Source organism: Nycticebus coucang, chromosome 18 (assembly GCF_027406575.1).
Source record: "Nycticebus coucang isolate mNycCou1 chromosome 18, mNycCou1.pri, whole genome shotgun sequence".
NCBI classification, from domain to species: Eukaryota; Metazoa; Chordata; class Mammalia; order Primates; family Lorisidae; genus Nycticebus; species Nycticebus coucang.
Window position 1 is genome coordinate 91922 of NC_069797.1, and position 14696 is coordinate 106617.

General features: G+C 38.1%; 1 protein-coding gene across 1 annotated transcript in view; it reads right to left on the bottom strand.

Moving 5' to 3' along the window:
- Positions 1-14696, bottom strand: part of LOC128570196 (putative ankyrin repeat domain-containing protein 30B-like) — a 55662-nt gene that overhangs the window by 24820 nt on the left and 16146 nt on the right. The window contains exon 4 of the mRNA XM_053569150.1: positions 3792-3898. Within this exon, the coding sequence (XP_053425125.1) occupies positions 3792-3898 (107 nt within the window). The remainder of the gene's footprint in view (positions 1-3791; positions 3899-14696) is intronic.

The window sequence follows — 14696 nt, forward strand, 5'->3', positions numbered from 1 at the left end:
GCAGATGATATGTTTGTGTATCTGCAAACACCAGGGATTCTACTACAAAACTCTTAGAAGTGATCAAGGAATACAGCAGCATCTCAGGTTATAAAATCAACAGTCATAATTCTGTAGTCTTTATATATACCAACAACAGTCAAGCTGAAAAAACAGCTTTTACAGTAGTGCCAAAGAAGATGAAATATTTTGGAGTTTACCTAACAAAGGACATGAAAGATCTCTATAAAGAGAACTATAAAACTCTAAGAAAAGAAATAGCTGAAGATGTTAACAATTGGAAAAACATACCAAGCTCATGGCAGGGAAGAATCAACATTGTTAAAATGTCCATATTACCAAAGCAATATACAGTTTTAATGCAAACCCTATTAAAGCTCCACTGTCATACTTTAAAGATCTCAAGAAAAGAAAAATACTTTGTTTTATATGGAAGTAAAAAACCTCGAATAGACAAGACATTACTCAGAAATAAAAACAAAGCAGGAGGAGTCATGCTACCAGACCTGACCTCAGATTATACTATAAATCGATAGTGATCAAAACTGCCTGGTACTGGCACAAAAACAGAGAGGTAGATGTGGGGAACAGAATGCAGAACCACAAGATGAACCCAGCTACTTACCGTTATTTGATCTCTGATAAGCCAATTAAAAACATTCAGTGGGGAAAAGAGTCCCTATTTAACAAATGGTGCTGAGTGAACTGGCTGGCAACCTGTAGAAGACTGAAACTGGACCCACACCTTTCACCATTAAGTAAGATAGACTCTCACTGGATTAAAGATGTAATCTTAAAACATGAAACTATAAAAATACTAGAAGTGCAGGGAAAACACTAGAATAAATCAGCCTGGGTGAATATTTTATGAGGAAGACCCCCTGGGCAATTGAAGCAACACCAAAAATACATTACTGGGATCTGATCAAACTAAAAACTTCTGCACAGCCAAAAACACAGTAAGTAAAGCAAACAGCCAGCTCTCAGAATGGGAGAAGATATTTGCAGGATATGTCTCCAACAAAGGTTTAATAACCAAAATCCATAGAGAACTCAAACGTATTAGCAAGAAAAGAACAAGTGATCCCATCTCAGGGTGGGCAAGGGATTTGAAGAGAAACTTCTCTGTAGAAGACAGACATGAGGCCTACAGACACATGAAAAAATGCTCATCATCTTTAATCATCAGAGAAATGCAAATCAAAACTGCTTTGAGATATCATCTAAGCCCAGTAAGATTAGCCCACATCACAAAATCCCAAGACCAGAGATGTTGGCGTGGATGTGGAGAAAAGGGAACACTTCTGCACTGCTGGTGGGAATGCAAACTATATTCCTTTTGGAAAGATGTTGGGAGATCACTTAGGGATCTAAAAATAGACCTGCTATTCGATCCTACAATTCCTCTATTAGGTATATATCCAGAAGACCAAAAATAACTTTATAACAAAGACCTTTGTACCAGAATGTTTATTGCAGCCCAGTTCATAATTGCTAAGTCATGGAAGAAGGCCAAGTGCCCACTGACACATGAATGGATCAATAAAAATGTAGTATATGTACACTATGGAATATTATGCAGCCTTAAAAAAGATGGAGACTTTACCTCTTTCATGATTACATGGATGGAGCTGGAACATATTCTTCTTAGCAAAGTATCTCAAGAATGGAAGAAAAAGTATCCAATGTTCTCAGCCCTACTATGAAACCAATTTATATATAGCCAGCTATAATCCAACTATAGCCCAAGAAGAAAGGAAAGAGGAGTGGGAGGGGAGGGGGAAAGGCTAGTGGAGGGAGGGTAATTGGTTGGAACACAACTACAGTGCATTTTACAAGGGTACATGTTAAATTTACTAATTGTAGAGTATAAATGTCTTAATGCAATAACTAAGAAAATTCAGTGAAAGCTATATTAACCAGTTTAATGAAAATAATTCCAATGGTATATAAAACAAGCACATTGTACCCCATAATTGCATTAAAAAAAAAAAGGACAGAGTCTTTACCTCTTTCATGTTTACATGGATGGTGCTGGAACATATTCTTAGTAAAGTATCTCAAGAATGGAAGAAAAAGTATCCAATGTACTCAGCTCTACTGTGAAACCAATTTATAAATACCCACACTTCCATATGAAAGCTATAACCCAACTACAGCCCAAGATGAAGGGGGAAGAGGATGGGGAGGGAAGGCTAGGGGGAGGATGAGTGGAGGGAGGGTAATTGGTGGGACCACACCTATGGTGCATTTTACAAGGGTACACGTTAAATCTACTAAGTGTAGAATATATATGTCTTAACACAATAACTAAAAAAATGTGGTGAAGACTATGTTAACCAGTTTGATTAAAGTATTTCAAGTTGTATATAAAACCAGCACATTGGGGCGGCGCCTGTGGCTCAAGGAGTAGGGCGCCGGTCCCATATGCCAGAGGTGGCAGGTTCAAACCCAGCCCCAGCCAAAAAAAACACAAAAAGAAAACAAAAAACCCAGCATATTGTACCCCATAATTACATTAATGTACACAGCTATGATTTAATAAAAAAATTAACTCATGATAGATGAAAGATTTAAATTTTATTTTAGATCCCTAAATAAAAAATAATTAACTCACGATAGATAAAATATTTAAACTTAATTTCTAAACTACAAGAAATCTATAAGAAAGTGTTGGAAAAACTCTTATAGATATCAGCCTAGGGAAATAAGACCCCTATGGCAAAAATAAGTAAATGGAACCTGGTCAAGTTTAACAGTTTCTGCCCAGCCAAGGACATAATCCACAAAGTAAATGGATAACCCACAGATTTGAAGAAGACATTTGCATACTACACATCTAATAAAGTGCTGATAATGAGAATCTACAAAGAACTCAAGTACATTAACAAGAAAAGATCAAACAATATCAATGAAAGTTGGGAAAGAGTTATGAACAAACTTTTCTCATGAAGATAGACTAATGGCTAACAAACACATGAAAAAATGTTGAACATCCCTAATCGTCAGGGAAATGCAAATCAAAATGATATTGAAAATATCAATTAGCCCTTAGGGAGAATGGCTCACATGATAAAATCCCAAAGCAGCAGATGCTGGCATGCATGTGGAGAGAAAGGAATAGTCCTACACTCTTGGTGGGACAGCAGACTAGTCCAACCTCTATGAAAAATACAGATATTACTTAGAAAACCTAAAGTAGACCTGCCATCTGATCTTACAATCCCTCTACTAGGAATTTACCCAAAGGAAAAAAAAAGACATTTTATAACAAAGACACTTTCACTTGAGTCTTGATAGCAGCACAATTCACAATTGCAAAGACATGGAAACAACCCAGTGACCATCAACACATGGATGGATTAATAAAATGTGATATATATTTTATGTGTGTGTACCTAAACATACATATGTGCACCATTGGATACTATTCAGCCACAAAAAAGATGGTGGTCGAACATCTTTTGTAACAACATGGATGGAATTGGAGATTATTCTAAGTGAGTATCACAAGAATGGAAAAACAAATACCACATGTACTCAATACCAAACTGGAACTAGATCAACATCTATGTGCTCATATGAAAGCAAAAATCAACAAACTTAAGTGGGGGGGGAGAAAGAGATGTGTAGATTCCCACCCCGTGGGTACATTGTACCCCAGGGGTACATTGCACATTTTCTGGGTGAAGGGTACACATATAACTTTGACTTAAAATGTATAAAAGCAAAATATGTAACCAAATCGTATGTACCCTTGTTATATTCTGGAATAAAAAAACCTACTGTACCTTTCATATTTATCAACTGCATTTATATCTGCTTTATTCTTTACCAAGAATTCCACCATTTTAAGATTTTTTCCATTTATGGCAAGTAACAGTGGGGTAAGTTGCTTCTGTAAAACAGGAAAAACAATTTATAATTCACAAAATCACATATTCCTCAACTCAAGTGAAAACCTCACATAAGATTTCATGAACGTACACATGTAATGTAGAAAGTAATAGAAAGCCCTTCCTTCCTTCTGTGCTTTCCAGGCACTGCTCCTTCACCTTGAATCACCCCTCCTCTGCCTCACCACATTAACTTTGGCCATCTCTAAAGCTCACTTAACACATTTACCACTTTGAAGACTCTGCTTCTATCATGGAATTTATCATGGTGTAGTATAATTACTTTATTGTCTCCCATTGAAATCAGGAGCTCCTTGAGGGCAAGGGCTGTCTCTCTCTCTTTTTTTGAGACAGAGTCTCTCACTATGTTGCCCTCAGTACAGTGCTGTAGCATCACAGCTCACAACAACCTCAAACTCTTGGGCTTAAGCGATTCCCTTGCCTCAGCCTCCCAAGTAGCTGGGACTACAGGCACCTGCCACAATGCCCAGCTATTTGTTGTTGTTATTGTTGTTGCAATTGTCATTGTTGTTTAGCTGGCCTAGGCAGGGTTCAAACGGGGCAGCCTTGGTGCATGTGGCTGGTGCCATAATGCCATAACCACTGTGCCACCAGCACTGTGCCGGGGGCTGTCTCTTTTATCCCTATATTCTGAAACAGTAAGACACAGTAGTAAATGCTTTAAATATTTTTATTGAATTAATGATCTAAATCATTTTCTCTAGAGTAGTGTTTATAAACTCTATCCCAAGGAATATTTACACCACTATAAGTTGAAGATTATAAGATACAGGGTGCATGTGGGAATACTTAAGGGAAGAGTCATATCTTGATGTGCTTGCATTACTAGTAATAATGATTTTATAAGTTTAAAACCAATATTCAGTTATTAGTTGTAAGTAGATTAGGAATTAAGTTAGGAATATGATTACAGAGGATGGACAAAAGGAAAACAGAAAAAGGAGGTAAGTGATTGGAGAGGAACCTTGATTTCAGTACAAAGCACTGTGGAGACCTGACCCTTTAAAATTCTGAAGGCTGGGGTGGCTCTTGTGGCTCAGTGAGGGGCGGCGTGTTCGAACCCACCCCTGCCAAAATGCAACAACAACAACAAAAATAGCTGGGCGTTGTGGTGGGAGCCTGTAGCCCCAGCTACTCTGGACGCTGAGGCAAGAGAATCACCTAAGCCCAAGAGCTGGAGGTTGCTGTGAGCTGTGATGTCACAGTAATCTGCTGCGGGTGACAAAGTGAGACTCTTGTCTCAAAAAAAAAAAAAAAAAAAAAAACAACCAAAGATTCTGAAGGCTGTCTTGCTGGAACTTCCCCCTACCCCTACAGCACTGCACTGCAAGTTGCTGCAGAGGTTTTCTGCCAGGGCAGAGCTGCTCACTCTGGGAGAGTGATTTTAGGGAGTTGGGAATGTAGGATGTTCAAACTTTGTTGAACACAGCAAGAATTGCTCTGGAGCAGAGACGGATGTGAAATATCTCTTTTTTTCTGTCACCTTGGTTTGGCTAGAGGAGTCTGTCTGTTTGGACATAAGGATTTGGGGGTATTAAAAAATCACTTTTGTGATTTGCAAACTTGGTCTAATTAGGGTATTTCTATGACATCTGCTCCTGGACTGTTTCACTATCCAAACTCTGTATTAGGATTATAAATACCTTAAGACAATAAAAGTAACAAGTAAATCCATACAATTAACATAGTTCAAGAAATAGTATAGTTAAAGAAATGCAAGTGCAGCAAGAACCATGACGGGATTGTTTGTCTTGCTTTCATGAAATTTATGATTGAAACATCATTATAATTTCAAACACTTGTGTACGAAGTAAGTACAGAACTAGCCTGGTATTCGGGGTGGCATACTGGAAGCCTCCCGAAAATAGGTATGCGATCTCCCGAATCCCCGCTGCTTTAAAAACTATTTATTTATCTCTTGCTTGTCTATTTCTTCCTATTTTCCAATTTTGCGATGGCCTTCTGCCCCACCAAGCCTTCACTGGAAGGGAACCCATAGCGTGTTGGGGCCGGTACCCGCGAATACCCCATGAGAAAGATTGGATAATCCATGTTTGAGAAAGATCACAAAACTATGCAATATATATCCAGCATCAAGAAATCTCTTAAACTTTGCCTGATCCCTGTTTTACAACACCTTTTTATAACAGATGTTAGCATGTGAGGAATTCAAGTTTGAGAAATAAAGTTTTGAGAGCTTTCCAACAAAGGGGGAGCTTTCTTCCTGGTTTCACTAACTTGCTTGGATTTCTTCTGTCAGTGACATCAGGATCCTAGATCCAAAAGTCAGGCACTCCTGCTCCAGACGGATGACTAAGGAAATGGACTCTGAATTAGAAGAGCTGGGCTTGAAACAAACTTTTTATTTTATTTTATTTTATTTTTGGCTTTTTAATTTTATTTCGTTGCTTATTTTTATTTCTTTACTTTTTTTTTTTGTTGTTGAGACAGGGTCCCACCCTATGCCCCTGAGCAGGGTGCAGTTGGCATGGTAGCTCACCACAACCTCAGACTCGGGCTGTGGGCACCCGGCTGCCTCAGCCTCCTGAAGCCGCTGGGATTACAGGCGCTCATCGCGGCGCCCGGCTGGGTTTTTCAATTTTTTTTTTTTTCAGGAGTGGGGTCTCACTGTAGCTCAGGCGAGTCTCGAACTCCTGAGCTCAAGCGATTCTCCCTCCTCAGCCTCCCACAGTGCTGGGATTACAGGCGTGAGCCACCGCGCCCGGCTGAAACAAACTTTAATTACCAATTAAAGTAGTGCTTGCATTAATGATTACTAGCCAATTATTAAATGGTCTATGGGGTTTCTCTTGTTATAAACGATAGTTTATCTTAGCTGTTAGAAAGCCTGGGATGAAATTTTATTTGCAATTGTAATGATAATACTGGGACCCTGATATATATATTTCCTTTTTAAAATTCATTTACAAACTGCTTTTTATTTTAGGTAAAATAAAAATTAGAAATAAAAATAAAATGCCTTATCAACAAAAATTCTAGTACAGATCCATAGGGATTTCTTTTCAGCATAATGACTACATATGACTGGTATTTCTCTAAGGAGAAAGATCTAGTGTTGTCTACAGTATGCATAACCTATGCAACTATAACCATAAGGGACCTAAAAAGACATTCTAATGTGAAGGTAACTATTTCTGGCATATGTAAAGAAAACGAGGGCAGGTGCAGTGTCTCACACCTGTAATCCCAGCACCCTGGAGGCTGAGAGAAGAGGATTGCTTGAGATCAGGAGTTTGAGACCAGCCCAAAGAAGAGGCAGATCCCATCTTTACCAAAAAAAGAAAAAATTTACCCAGGCTTGGGGGCACATGCCTGTAGTCCCAGTTACTGAGCAAGCTGGGGCAAGAGGATTGCTTGAGCCCAGGAGTTTGAGGTTACAGTGAGCTACAATGATGCCACCATGCTCTAGAGCTGGGGTGACAGAGTGACACTTTCTCCCCCCCCAATAAAAAAGAAGAAAAAAAGAAAGGAAGGAAGGAAGGGAGGGAGGGAAGGAGAAAAGAAAAAAAGAAAAGAATGGAAAGAAGGGAGGGAGAGGAGAGAAGGGTGGGAAAGGAAGGAAGAAAGAAAGAAAGAAGGGAAGAAAGAAAGGAAGAAAGGAGAGAAAGAGAAAGAATTGTTAAAAAATAAATTTTAAATTCTACAACTCAACTCTATTAATAAAGGATTTATATAAAATATAGATAATCCATTGTAAAGAAATGTAAACTGTCCTGAAACTTTCAAATCTTTATCAAAATACACCCTAAAGTAGGAGTTGTAAACTAAAATACTTACAGAGACAAAGTAGGTGATCTGGTACGTACTCAGGTATGCACAGCATTAAAGTGGGGAAACTGTGCTTCACATAAAGGGGCAATCTCTGCACAGCACACCCAACAGTATTATGGCTCAGGGATAGCAGGTTTCATTCTGAAGAGAAGCCTGAATTCAAGACTTCTGCATGAGTCTCCTAAGGTCACATGTTGGCTCACTTTATGGACACAGACTAAACCTACCTATGGGCCACACTTAGCCCTTGCATTTTCCTATTCGCTATGGATGTACCATGATTTCCAATTGGTCACTATGTGTGAAGCAAGTATTTATTTCTATGTAAAATCTTTCCGTTCTTTGGTATAATATGTTTTACTAAAACAAAAAAAATCAAGCCCCAACATGTAATAAATATTGCTATTAAAACTCATAATAAACACTTCAAGAATTATTCCAACATTCATTTATAAGCTATTGGTATTGAATTTTCCCTCATTATTAACCAAATTGATGGTTAGTTCATTGTACTGCTGGAACTAAGTTGTTCTTGAAATTCCTATCTGTATTCTTACTAAATTCATAGTTTTCAATGCTTAAAATTGCCATCCTGATTGTGCCAAAGCTGTATGAACGTAACATACTAAGTTAGTCCATAATTCAGCTTTGACTAACAAACTTGTTCAATATTTGCTACTTATTCCAGTTGAGGTAACCCTACTTGTAATAAACATTTGTTAACCTAAGTACCTGAATAACAGAGAGAAGACCCTTAAAAATGCAACCTCTACTACTGAAAGACTGAACATAATCTAATTTCAAATCAAGCACTTCATGGTAGTGAATGATTGGTAGTTGGAAGGAACACAGTGTTATCTGTAAACTGACAGACATTATCAATAATATTCCTTTTAGCTTCTCAACCACAGAGGTAGAGAAAGACAGATAAAAGACAGGCTAATGGCTCAGCACCTGTAACTCAGTGGCCACGGTGCCAGCCACATACACTGGAGCTGGCAGGTTTGAATCCAGCCCGGGCCTGCCAAACAACAATGATAAGTACAAAAAAAAAAAAAATTAGCTGGGCATTGTGATGGGCACCTGTAGTCCCAGCTTCCTGGGAGGCTGAGGCAAGAGAATCGCCTAAGCCCAGGAGTTGGAGGTTGCTGTGAGCTGTGTGCTGCCACGACACTCTACTAAGGGTGATAAAGTGAGACTCTGTCTCTAACAAAAAAAAAAAAAGAAAAAGAAAAGAAAAGGCAGGCTAATGTCATTGGAAAGGAGAGATTTTAAGCAAGTGCCACCTATTAAACTCCAACTCTTCTAGAGTCTTCTTAAGTTTTTGAGATATGGGAATTCATATAGTGCATTTATGTATTTAGTGGTTATTAACCGGGGTGTAGCAGAATCTCAAGGAAGTTTTTTTATTATTGTTGTTAGAGGCAGGTCTTGCTTGTCACTCAGCCCCAGATTGAGTTCAGATTCCTATGCTTAAGCAATCTAGTGGAGCTGACCATCACTTCAGTCTCATCTCTCATCCATATAGACGATTCCCTTTATTATTGGGGAATCTGGCCAGAAAGAATAACAGGTGGAGTAATTTACTGAAAATTACATTTAATTTTCCAGATAGGCAGAGAGCAGTGATTAGCAAACTCAAAACGCAATCTGATTTTCCTTTTTATAAGCTCCTTTTCTCCCATCTTCCTACCCAGACATTTCAGATTTGAAAGCAGTGTCCAGACTTATGTGAGTAGCCGTTTCTGCCGGGATAAGAGAAGTTGTTTAAGTGTTTCTTCTTCTCTCTTGCTTCCTAATTGATCACCACTGACTTGCTGCCAATCTAGGTTCATCGGAGTCCTCTTACAACTGATCTCTAGGCAAGTTTAGTACTCATTAACTCTCTTTCCAAACTAGAGAATGATCATCCCCCAAACTGAAGAGAACCTGGTTTAAACGTATAAGCTGGAAAAACAATAGAAAAAATAATATAGACAATAAATGACATCTTGGTATTTTTCCTCAATTACCTAATTTCCAAATGACTTGCATATTTCTTTTTTCTTTTCTTCTTCTTCTTCTTCTTTTTTTTTTTTTTTTTTTTTGGTAGATACAGAGTTTCACTTTATAGCCCTCGGTAGAGTGCCGGGGCGTCACACCGCTCACAGCAACCTCCAACTTCTGGGGTTAGGCGATTCTCTTGCCTCAACCTCCCAAGTAGCTGGTACTATAGGGGCTGGCCACAACGCCTAGCTATTTTTTTTGTTGCAGTTTGGCCAGGGCGGGGTTTGAATCCACCACCCTCAGTATATGGGGCCAGCACTTTGCCTGGCTATTTTTTGGTTGCATTTCGGCCGGGCTGAGTTTGAAGATGCCACCCTCAGTATATGGGGTAGGTGCCCTACCCACTGAGCCACAAGCGCCACCTGACCTGCATATTTCTTTTTTTTTTTTTTTTGTGGTTTTTGGCCGGGGCTGGGTTTGAACCCGCCACCTCCAGCATGCGACCTGCATATTTCTAATCGCTTTCCTTTTTCTTTCCATTTTTCACTCTTAAGCCTTGCCACTGAGATAAGTCTCTTTCTCATGGAGATTTATGTTTTAGGAATTTGTGAACAGTAAGATTTCCAATTATTGTATTGATAGAATAAATTTGTTTCAGAAAAGTTTTATGGTAAAGCCTATTTAGAGAGTAAATTTTGCGTTCTTGTGGTGTTTTACACTAATTAAAAAAAAAAAACACCTTGGGTGAGAAAAATATTTGATAAGGAAAAAGTTTTAAATTTAACAAATTTAGTTTACCATAAATCCTTATAACAAAGCTGTATCCCCTACTGCTTCTTTAAAAGTATCAATAGTTAAAGTTTAATGATAGGTAATTATTTAAAAATGTAGAATGTACCCCAAAATGTATGCACACATTTTAAGAAAGGGAAATACTGGCTCAGTACTTATTGCTCAAGTGGCTAGGTGGCCAGCCACATACAACGGAGCTGGCGGGTTCGAATCCAGCCCAGGTCTGCCAAACAACCATGACAACTACAACCAGAAAATAGCCAGGTATTGTGGTGGGGGCCTGTTGTCCCAGTTACTTGGGAGGATGAAGCAAGAGAATTGCTTAATCCCAAGAGTTGGAGGTTGCTGTGAGCTATGACGCCATAGTACTCTACCCAGGACGACAGCTTGAGACGCTGTCTCAAAAAAAAAAGAAAGAAAGGGAAAAACTGTATTAAAATTGTAATAGTCAATGTACACACATATACTGATAATATTTGTTATCTTATACAGGGTGACCACAAAGTTCATGTGCAATTTACAATAGCCGTACACAAACTTTATGGACACCCTGTATTTTGTATCTTGTGTCTCTTATAATTCCAGAAGTCAAATGTGACTTGAGTATTACACTTTTTTTACCTATGTATATTTTATTTTTTCTCTTAACATTTTTATTTATTTTTATTTTTTTATTGTTAAATCATAGTTGTGTACATTAGTGCAATCGCCTGTACCTATTCTAAGATGCACCATAGATGTGGCCCCACCGATTACCCTCCCTCCACCAAAACCTCCCCCCTCCCTTCCCCTTCCTTGGCACTTTCCCCATAGTCTTGGGCTATAGTTGGGTTATAGTCTTCATGTGGAAGCTGTAATTTAGCTTCATTAGTAGGGCTGAGTACATTGGATACTTTTTCTTCCATTCCTGAGATACTTTGCTAAGAAGAATATGTTCCAGCTCCATCCATGTAAACTTGAGAGAGGTAAAGTCTCCATCTTCCTTTAAGGCTGCATAATATTCCATGGTATACATGCACCACAATTTACTAGTCCATTCGTGGGTCGATGGCCATTTGGGCTTCTTCCATGACTTAGCAATTATGAATTGGGCTGCAATAAACATTCTGGTACAGATGTCTTTGTTATATTGTGACTTTTGGTCTTCTGGGTATAAACCTAGTAAAGGAATTATAGGATCGAATGACAGGTCTATTTTTAGGTCTCTAAATATTCTCCAAACATCCTTCCAGAAGGAACGTATTAGTGGGAATTCCCACCAGCAGTGTAGAAGTGTGCACTTTCCTCCACGTCCACGCCAACATTTCTGGTTTTGGGATTTTGTTATGTGGGCTACTCTTACTGGGGTTAGGTGATATCTCAGAGTAGTTTTGATTTGCATTTGTCTGATGATTAAGGATGATGAGCTTTTTTTCATGTGTTTGTAGATCTTGCATCGGTCTTCTTTAGAGAATTTTCTCTTCAAGTCCCTTGCCCACCCTGAGATGGGGTCACATGTTCTCTTCTTCTTAATACATTTGAGTTCTCTGTGGATTCTGGTTATTAGACCTTTATCGGAGGTGTAACCTGCAAATATTTTCTCAAATTCTGAGGGCTGTCTGCTTGCTTTACTTACTATGTTCTTGGCTGTGCAGAAGCTTTTTAGTTTGATCAGGTCCCAGGAGTGTATTTTTGATACTACTTCAATTGCCTGGGGAGTCCTCCTCATAAAATATTCACCCAGGCCGATTCCTTCAAGAGTTTTCCCTGCACTTTCTTCAAGTATTTTTATAGTTTCATGTCATAAATTTAAATCTTTTATCCAGTGAGAGTCTATCTTAGTTAATGGTGAAAAGTGTGGGTCCAGTTTCAATCTTCTACAGGTTGCCAGCCAGTTTACCCAGCACCATTTGTTAAATAGGGAATCTTTTCCCCACTGAATGTTTTCACTTGGCTTGTCAAAGATCAAATAATGGTAAGTAGCTGGATCCATATCGTGGTTCTTTATTCTGTTCCAGACATCTACTTCTCTGCTTTTGTGCCAGTACTATGCTGTTTTGATCACTATTGATTTATAGTACAGTCTCAGGTCTGGTAGCGTGATTCCTCCTGCTGTGTTTTTATTGCTCAGTAATGTTTTGGCTATTCGAGGCTTTTTCTGATTCCATATAAAACGAAGTATTATTTTTTCAAGATCTTTAAAGTATGACAATGGAGCTTTAATAGGAATTGCATTAAAGTTATATATTGCTTTGGGCAGTATGGACATTTTAACAATGTTGATTCTTCCCAGCCATGAGCATGGTATGTTTTTCCATCTGTTAACATCTTTGGCTATTTCTTTTCTTAGAGTTTCATACTTCTCTTTGTAGAGATCTTTCACATTCTTTGTTAGGTATACTCCCAAATATTTCATCTTCTTTGGCACTACTGTGAAAGGAATAGAGTCCTTGACTGTTTGTTCGGCTTGGCTATTGTTGGTATATTTTAAAGGCTACAGATTTATGGGTGTTGATTTTGTAGCCTGAGACATTGCTATATTCTTTGATCACTTCTAAAAGTTTTGTAGTAGAATCCCTAGTGTTTTATAGATATACGATCATATCATCTGCGAAGAGTGAAAGTTTGATCTCTTCTGACCCTATGTGGATACCCTTGATCGCCTTTTCTTCCCTAATTGCAATGGCTAAAACTTCCATTACAATGTTAAAGAGCAATGGAGACAATGGGCAACCTTGCCTGGTTCCTGATCTAAGTGGAAATGATTTCAATTTAACTCCATTCAATACGATATTGGCTGTGGGATTGCTGTAGATGGCCTCTATTAGTTTAAGAAATGTCCCTTCTATACCAATTTTCTTAAGTGCTCTGATCATGAAGGGATGCTAGATATTATCAAAAGCTTTTTCTGCATCAATTGAAACAATCATATGGTCTTTATTTTTAAGTTTGTTTATGTGTTGAATTACATTTATAGATTTACATATATTGAACCAGCCTTGAGATCTGGGATAAATCCGACTTGGTCATGGTGTATAATTTTTTTGATGTGTTGTTGGATTCTGTTTGTTAGGATCTTATTGAGTATTTTAGCATCTGTATTCATTAGTGATATTGGTCTATAATTTTCTTTTCTTGTTGGGTCTTTCCCTGGTTTGGGGATCAAGGTGATGATTGCTTCGTAGAATGTGCTGGGTAATGTTCCTTCTTTTTCTATATTTGGGAAGAGGTTTAGTAGTATAGGAACTAGTTCTTCTTTAAATGTTTGGTAGAATTCTGACGTAAAGCCATCTGGTCCTGGGCTTTTCTTTTTAGGGAGATTTTGTATAGTTGATGCTATTTCAGAACTTGATATAGGCCTGTTCAACATTTCCACTTCGTTCTGGCTAAGTCTTGGTAGGTGTCATGCTTCCAGGTATTGGTTGATTTCTTTCAGATTTTCATATTTGTGAGAGTAGAGTTTCTTGTAGTATTCGTTGAGGATTTTTTGAATTTCTGTGGGGTCTGTTGTTATTTCATCATTACCATTTCATTCTGATTGATGAAATTAGAGATTTTAGTCTTTTTTTCCTGGTTAGGTTGGCCGAAGGTTTATCTATTTTATTGATCTTTTCAAAAAACCAGCTTTTGGATTTATTGATCTTTTGTATAATTCTTTTGTTTTCAATTTCATTTAATTCTGCTCTGATTTTGGTTATTTCTTTTCTTCTGCTACATTTGGGGTTGAAGTGTCCTTCTTTCTCCAGTTGCTTGAGATGTTCCATTAAGTTATTGACGTCCTCTCTTTCCGTTTTCTTGAGGAAGGCTTACAGTGCTATAAATTTCCCTCTTAGGATTGCCTTTGCAGTATCCCAGAGGTTCTGGTAATTCATGTCTTGATTGTTGTTTTGTTCCAGAAATACGGTGATTTCCTTCTTAATCTCATCTATAACCCATGTATCCTTCAGCATAAGGTTGTTTAGCTTCCATGTTTTTGTATGGGTATGCAGGTTCCTGTTGTTATTTAGTTCAACTTTTATTCCAGGATGGTCTGAGAAGATGCAAGGAATAATTTCTATTTTTTTAAATTTGCTGAAGTTAGATTTGTGGCCTAGGATGTGGTTGATTTTGGAGTACATTCTGTGGGCTGATGAGAAGAATGTGTATTCAGTTTTTTTGGGATGAAATGTTCTGTAGATGTCTGTTAAGTCCAGATGTTGAATGGTTGAGTTTAAATCTAAAATTTCTTTG